The sequence below is a fragment of the Thalassophryne amazonica genome, chromosome 13 (genome assembly GCF_902500255.1).
Source record: "Thalassophryne amazonica chromosome 13, fThaAma1.1, whole genome shotgun sequence".
In the NCBI taxonomy this organism is placed as follows: domain Eukaryota; kingdom Metazoa; phylum Chordata; class Actinopteri; order Batrachoidiformes; family Batrachoididae; genus Thalassophryne; species Thalassophryne amazonica.
The window spans coordinates 37905569-37913912 of record NC_047115.1 but is presented as its reverse complement, the minus strand read 5'-3'; the positions used below and the strand labels follow the sequence as shown (position 1 = coordinate 37913912).

Below are 8344 nucleotides of genomic sequence, written 5' to 3'. Positions count from 1 at the left end.
TCACTATTTTACAGTGGAATGCCCAATGCCTATTCAAGTGGGCAGGAGTTCAAGAAATTTATTGAGGACAGGAATGAGAAACCAAATGTTATTTGTGTGCAAGAAACATGGTTTACGCCACATTTAGATTTTATTACACTGGTCAACACGATTTTTCTTGCATGGAATTTTTAATGGATTTTGCGTCATTTGGGAGCGCTGAATCCGAATCTGGCGTTAGTTTTCACACATGTAACACTTTTTGAGATATGAAAACATTTCTCGTATCAAGCATTGAAGCAAAAGCTGAAGTCTTGCACACCTCTGGTGCCACAAACCATATTACAGCTCTTGTTCACATTTCACAAATCTGGTTTAAAAATTATGCTTTTGAAGCTGCTTTTGTACATGATTAGTTGCGTCAAACGAGTGAATGAACAACTTTTGCGTAATCTGCCAATACGATACATGCAGATTGCAAAAAAAAGTGATGTGATAGAGGAAATCTGAGCTCAGATTCGTATTCAGCACCACAAAATGATCCTAAATCAGTTCTCAAAGTTCATGCATGAATTTTTTTCCATGTATGTTGTGGAGCGTTCAAGATGTCAAAATTACCTTTAACCTTGATGCGTCTCCAATTATCTATGGGGTATTGGACAAATTTACAGGGTCACAAACGAACACATCCTACCAAATCTATTTTAAACCCATATTGGGAGCATGGTAAAATTCATAGTTTTGGTTAGGTTAGGAAATAGTCATGTTAGTAAACTCAGCTTGTCTGAGTTAACACATAGATGTGTAGTACCATTGTCTGTTATTCCCCCTTGGTTTTCCCATGCCCCAAGTAGACTTTGAGATGGAGAAACTGTCAAAGGAAAGTAATAAGTACGGTGGGATGGACAGTCTAGTTCAGCAGTACCTTTAGCTGTCTTTTCTGTGGAACTGCTAGCAATTTTGCTCACACTGTGGTGGGCAGAGGAGGTAAAGTTCAGTCACCATATCCTCTGCTCAGATTCAATGGCAGCATTAATCAGGATTTAAAATGGCAAATCTGTTTGCAGGCCAGACCTGATCAATGAGATTCTTCAAAGCTTATTTAAACTACAACAACAGAATATTTCAGTATGTCTCATGCGGGTTCCATCTCATTATGAAAATGAGGCCAAGGATGCAGTAGCTCATCTGGCAAAAGCAACTCTGAAATCAGAAATACAGATCAACATTCCTCTTAGTAAATGTGAAGTCAAAACAATCATTAAGACAGAAATGAACAAAGCAATGGGACAGGGAATCTAAGGGTCTTTATATTTTTATGTAAAATTGAGGGGCAGGTTGTAAGGAGACAGGGGAGATGGAGTCTTCAGGGAAGAAGAAGTAATCACATGACTACAAATAGGTCATACAGGTTTAAATCAGAGTCTTGACATCATTGGAAAACATGACATTTGTCAATGTTTGAGATGTGGCAGAAGGGAGACTTGAGCTTGTGTTACTGGAGTGACAAGAATATAACAGACAGACATTGTCAGAACACTACGACAGAGCAATTTAACACTCAAGGGATTACTTTCTTTTTCTACACTTACACCACCAGTTTGGAGACATGTATTTGCAACAGAATATAACACTATTTCCCCCCACGTTTTTTCAGACTCCTTTGATGCTCCACACCCTAACAGTTGGTGGCGGTAATGCACCGTGTTGTTTTGCAAACCACCAAAAAGTTTGATAGAAGAAGAAAAGGATCATCGGCTTGTTTTGTGCGTGTGCATGAAGGTTCTACAGAGCACGCATGCGCAGTTTGTCTGCGCTGTGCTCCATCGGCCGGTAGAAGAGCGGTAAGCAATGATATTAGTGTTCCAATCCAAAATGTACTCATAGGTTTATTACCAACTTTTAAGAATAGGTTAAGTTTTAGTGTACACGTAGTTCATGTGTTATCAGAGGGATTTTTTTTTTGGCTTTGCAAAAACCAGTGCTAGTGCTAACGAGCGTTAGCTGGGGCCTCCAACACGAGTCTTACATGGTAACACTGGTGCTAATGCTAAGAATATTTAGCTGGTTACCGAGAGACTGATGTTATAGAATATTTGATCTCTGTGGCTATTAAGATTTTATTTGCTGGCCATTGTGCTAAACAAGACCCTTTGTCATTTGATTGGAACCGTATGATATTGGAGAAAAGTTTTGGCTAGTTACAGTTAGCTATGACAATAACAGCCGCGTTAGCTAGCGGCCTGGGGGTTGCTGCTGCGTCAGCAGCTATGCTGCATTCAAAAGCAGCTGGGAATTCAGAGTTCCCTTCTTCCAGAGAAGGGAATCCCACTGAACTATACACTACGTGGAATGGCCATCACGGCTGAGCGAGTGAAGCCAAGCCGCTGCATTGTCGGCTATCTTGCGTCCCCCCAAAGGCGCAAACGCCGCACAGTCGAATCGGGTCGATAGTATAGGGTCAAACTCACCAATTTCTGCAGAATGAGGCCCTTCGTCGACTTGTTATGTAATATTATTAAGCTCTTAAGGCCATTTATAAGACTTGTCCACACAGTGTAGTTTTTGATAGATTAGTAAAGTAAATAGAAACAAAAACTTGTTAAATCTATGGACATTATAAGCTCTTGCAATGCAACACTATTTGAATACTTTCTATCATATTATACGCTTGTGAATACACAGAAAGCTCCCCCCCCCCACACACACACATAATGTTCATTTGACACATACAGTCACACATAATGTTCATTTGACACAACACACACTCACTCACTCACTCACTCACTCACTCACTCAAAACACCCCCCAAACGGTGCACATTAACCACAATCAAATGCACAAATACTTTTTAATGTCGTGCACACACAGAAAGGCACACAAGTAAATGGTCAGTCAGTTAAAGTAAATATTAGAATGTATTTTAGTTTTGCAGAAGTAGGAACATTGCAACAAATCACAATCACAGTTGATGTAAAGCAGTCAATCCATTCATACGTCAGTGTACACTCTATCAAATTAAAAATTAACTATGTGACAGCTTTAGTGTCTGAAACAACAAAATACAACTAGAGCAATGGCCCAATTTTAAATGAGTTGTTTACAGTTGTTTACATTTCAAAACTTTAAAGCATCTGATTAACACATTTTGAAAAATACCTTTTTATGTATGTACAGAGCGTGTACTCACTTTCATCATCAGATGGAGCAGCATTTTATTTGGATCCAAAATAAAAAATAGTATAGTAATATTATTTGATAATGCTCTATAGAAGTTGACATTTTCAAAGAAGCCAGACTAAGTTAGAGGCTGAAAATTTCAAAATGTATATTACATGTATTATATAGTATTAATACATATATTATATCATATTACATATATATTATATGTTTTACTGTATAATATATGTATTATATGTATATTACTGAATAATGTATATTACTGAATCTGGCCTGTCAACTTCATGGAAAACTAATAATAATAAAGCAAAACTGAAAATCCTGAAAGTCCTCTCTCACGATTTTCACAAGTATCACGATTCGTAAAATTAATTGCAGCACAAGATGGCGTTTTGCGGTGCAAACAAAGCTAAATCAAATCAAACAAAGCTAAATCGGCGATTATTAATCTAAATTGTGTGTGTGCGACGGGCGTCTTTTTTATATCGGCGTTCGAAGTTCTGGGGGACACAAGATGGTGTTTTCTATACTTCCGTCGGCTTCATGCCTCAGCGGCCAGTCAATGTGCAGTGATCGATGGGGCCCATTCCATGTAGTGTATAGTTCAGTGGGGAGTCCTGAGGCCCATACTCCCCTGGACAAGAGCTCAGTCCATCGCTGGTGTGACAGATACTCTTTACCCACACAGCTGAGCACGTTCATGTAATTTGTTATTTATTTTTAAAAATATCTGTGACGTCAGGTTGATGTTGAACACTGTGATGATAGTAGTGAGGCAGGCTCTTGAAAAGTCTGGCTTTTTTGTGATTTGGTGCCCTGGGTCCGTATTTATCAAGCTTCTCAAGGTACCATTTTAGTTTTACGTGCAGAGAATTCATGAAACACCTAATTTCAAACTTAACTACATTAAGCATAAAAGCAAGCTATTAAAACTAAGAATCTCCCAATTATTAAGAAGACTTGAGAGGTCTCTCAGGTGCTTAGGAGTTGCCAGTCACTGCATCGAGGAGACAGAAACGTATGTATTTGTTTGTGAAATCTTTTTTAAAAGCAGTCGCTAAGCTTTGCAGGACTATGGTAGGATTACATAATAGTGCAGCAGATAAGGAGAAAAATACTTCAGTTATACAAAGAAACATAAAATTTGGCACACTTGCTCATTAGGACCAACTCTTTTTAAAAGTTTGGATAGCCATGCAGAATTTCAATATGGCCACCATTTTTTCAAGATGGCTGCCAGTTGTACCGATTTCCGTCATTTTTTGGGTATACATATAAAAAAATACACATGCAAGTGTTCCATTCCTGTTCCACTTTGCAGAACAGTTAATTTAATAAGCCAGAAGTAATATATTTTTCATTATGATGAATTATATTTAACAAAATGACCATCGAGGGACCCTTTTGCTATGAGAAAAATCTCTAAAATCCCTTTTGCGATAAAAAACTTTTTTTTGTTTGTCTAGTAAGAGAACTTGGTTCTAGGATTTGTATTGCTATATATGATGCACAAACGTATGGTGGTAATAAAGAAGATGAAGTAAATCCCAACAATGCATTGAAAACTCCAACTTATAAGGCTGGAATTTTAGTTCCGTTACGGCGTTGACGTATCCTAAATTATTTTGAATGCAAGAGTTGTGAGATACCTATAGATGCAATCGCTGCCTGTCATGAAATGTCATGAATGAAAAGATGGACTATAGATATCTAGGGAAAATAGAACTGATCCAGATATGCATCATTGTGACACTGGCTCAATTTTGCAGTTACAAGCTGGTAAATATGCACTGTATGAGTGGCAGTCTTGCCGGACAATGATTTGATTTAGTGCGCCTTTTGGAAGAAAAATATATTTACCACTTTCACTTTGTGCTATTTTAATTGTATTCTGTAAGTATAAGCAAATGAAGATCAATTAAAAAAAAGTATGAGCTCATTTATGTGGCTTGTGGGTTTGCAGCTGAAAAAAAACTTCAGGCCAGCTAGGAAGAAGATGTGTCCTTTTCCAAAAGACATTAGGCCGACTAACTCAGCAAACCCATACAAAAATCATAAGCTCATTCAGGAGACAGCTTACAGGTCACATTTGTAACTGCAGAAAGCTGTACAAGCTAGTCCGAGCCTGTAGCATTTGCACCTGCCACGGCAGCAAGAGTTGCAGCCACATTTGATGAGTTGTTCACAGCTCTTTGCAGTTGAGTTGGCTGTCCAGTAGACCTTCCACTCATCACCTGCTTTCTCCCAGCCCCAATCAGATGGACTCTCTGCTTCTGGCTGATGTAGTATTGCCTGAGCCCATATGCATCTTGCCTGGTATGCTGCACGTTTGGTGTGTTGAAGCAGAGCTGCACTGGTAGAAGGGATGGCTTCATACGACCTCTGCTCCCTGGCAGACAGGTCAAGTCTGGCTTCATCTACACTGTCAACAGTGCTGGATCTGTCATACATGAGAACCACAAACTACTCCAGAATCTCTATGTCTGCATCCTCAATGGACGGAGGGTACTTGCTCAGTTTAGAAAATACTGGGTTAGCCTCTGGGAACATATCCCAAGTTTGCCCAGCTGACTTCTTCCCTTTGTTTCTAAAGGCTGAGACCACATCACAGCCAGTGAAGGCATGGAAGAATGGCATTCCTGTGGCCCTCTCTTGGCCTACATAGTCTGACAGGTCGTGGATGGGAATCCAGCGAAGGCTCGAACCTTGACCGAATGCCAACCACAACTGCTGCACACCCATACTATGTAGAGTTGAGAAGACACTCAAGCCAATGACCAGCACATCTGATTTGCTTTGATCATGACAGACTTGCTGCCATGTCCCGCAGCATACCTGGCATGGACAAATAGGCGGCTGTCTGCCTCCTCATGCCAACTGACATTGCATAGGCTCTATAAAACCAACAAAGAAACTCAAATACATGGCCAGGAGGGCATAATTGACGTGATCAAAACTTCATGGTGGCCATCTTGAAATTTTGAGTGGCCATCCAGTGAAAATGATGACTTAACCTGTGAAGAAGATGTGTAGAAAATTTCATGTTTCTTTGTATAAGTGAAGTATTTCACTGAAAAAATGAATTTATCTGCTGCACTATAAGTAATGAGCACATCACTTTACCTTTAGTGTTAGTGAGTGCCTTGCTTCTCCCGTGCTATACACCTTGTGATTCAAGCCCCCCTCCCTCCTCAATGAGTACCACCGGGCCTGGAAGAAATTCTCCATATTGAAATTTGTAAAGTACTTCACCTGTGACTTTTCATTCTGCTTGTTGCACTTTGCTGATATGGGTTGGCACGGATGCATGTCACTTCCGGCGAAGTGGCGAATCTGAAGGCGAGAATTAGTACTTCCGCGACTGGCCACCCAATGAAAACAAGCTTGTTTGGTCTCTAACTTGCTTCTAACAGCTAGCCGATAGCTCTCATTGCCTGGAACCATGAGATTTATCAGGGCTGTGAAAACTCCGCAGACCCCCTGCGAATTTTCCTCGGATTTCACAATTTTCATTTCACAGCCCTGATTTATACATCAAGCTGGCCTGAAATGAACCATTGTACATTAAATTGACTTTATTGATGACACTGATCCCTTTTGAAAAGTGATCAAATTACACGTATTTGTATTGAGCTCTGAGTTTTCGTCTGCCAAAAATGGCCACCAGAGGACGCACGGTGTAAAGTCTTCGGCAACCCATAATTTGCAGGACGTATATTTTCCTGTTTTTGGAAAATAGTCCTTCTGGTCTCAACACATTTTCTGATCACATTCCAATTTCAGAGTAAAACATTGGTCTTTCCGTGGAGCAGTCCTCAGAAAAAAAATGTGCTGCAAATATAGATCAATTTTGTATCTGTCATGTTGCGCAAATTTATCCCACCTTTTGTGTCATTGTGGGTCCTTTGGAAACCTATGAATCCAAACATTCTGCTTGTTCTCTCTGTCATTTGAGCACTCAGCCATAACAACCCTATGAGGCACATTTCCATGCAGAATGACACCTTTTCTTTGCAAGATGACAGCTGCACTGTCTGTGCTTTCTAACACAGAGCTAAGCAAAGCTTCTGTGTCAGTGAGAAGTCTTGTAGGTGGAATTTCACATGGGAAAGCTCACTTGTTTATTGATGGCGTGTTTACTGTGTTATTTGGGTCTTAGTCCAATCTCATTATGTAAAGCATTAAAAAAATCATAACATGACTGTTGCACTTGAAAGCCAGTGTTAAATTGTTTATCAAAGATGTTATACAGACTATACATTTGCTAACAAGAGATATTATGTATTTATTTTTAGAACGCAACATCGATCTGTTGAGCATAGGGTGCCAGTGATCTGAGTAAACCATGGCTCAGTTTGGGGGACAGAAGAACCCGCCATGGGCAACTCAGTTTGCTGCTACAGCTGTGTCCCAACCAGGTCACTCTGCACAGTCTCTTGACCTCAACAGCCTGCACTGTAAGTATGGCAAATCTGATGGTTGGGTCTGTTTCATTTTGCTATAATTGAGCACACAATTATACTGATAAAATCATCTGCATGCAGATGGTCTTAAAAATGAAAATTGGTTTCTGTGCCAATTGGATATTTTCAAAGTATTTATACATTCACTGTATCTAGATACATTAAGGACTACAGTGATACATGCTGACTGAAAACTACAAAAATGAAACCTGAGTAATGTGTGGTTGTGTCTCTGTCCTCTGTACACGTGCACACATTTTTATTTAATTACTTTTTGAGATTTTTGCCTTCTCATATATTAAAGATATATATATATATATATATATATATATATAATTGCAAACATTTCTGTTGGCCACAAAGATTTGCTTATGTTTTGTTTTGCTTATATTTTGCACCTGTGTGGTGCATTTTTAAGACTAACTTGTCAGAGGTCACCAGCGTCATTTTCCTCTGCAGCTCTGGGTGTGCAGCAACCATCGCTCCTGGGTGCATCTCCCTCTGTGTATTCTCAGCAGTCTTTGGCTGCAGCTTCCCTGAGCAACCAGACTGCTGCAAATTACCAGCTTACTCAGCAGACTGCAGCGCTACAGCAGCAAGCAGCGGCAGCAGCTGCTGCAGCTGCACTACAGCAGGTTGGTGACTTAAGTGGTCAGACTTAAGTATAGTCAGCAATCTGTGTCTCCTGCTTGGTCATGCTTAATGTTGGCTAGTCAACACCT

At 39.9% G+C, this 8344-nt stretch overlaps 1 protein-coding gene across 2 annotated transcripts in view; it reads left to right on the top strand.

Moving 5' to 3' along the window:
* The first annotated feature begins 1681 nt into the window (after positions 1-1681).
* Positions 1682-8344, top strand: part of ccar1 (cell division cycle and apoptosis regulator 1) — a 35893-nt gene continuing 29230 nt past the window's right edge. For both annotated transcript variants that reach the window (XM_034185065.1, XM_034185064.1), the window contains exons 1-3: positions 1682-1823; positions 7455-7616; positions 8082-8257. In XM_034185065.1, the coding sequence (XP_034040956.1) occupies positions 7505-7616; positions 8082-8257 (288 nt within the window). In that variant the 5' untranslated portion in view covers positions 1682-1823; positions 7455-7504. The remainder of the gene's footprint in view (positions 1824-7454; positions 7617-8081; positions 8258-8344) is intronic.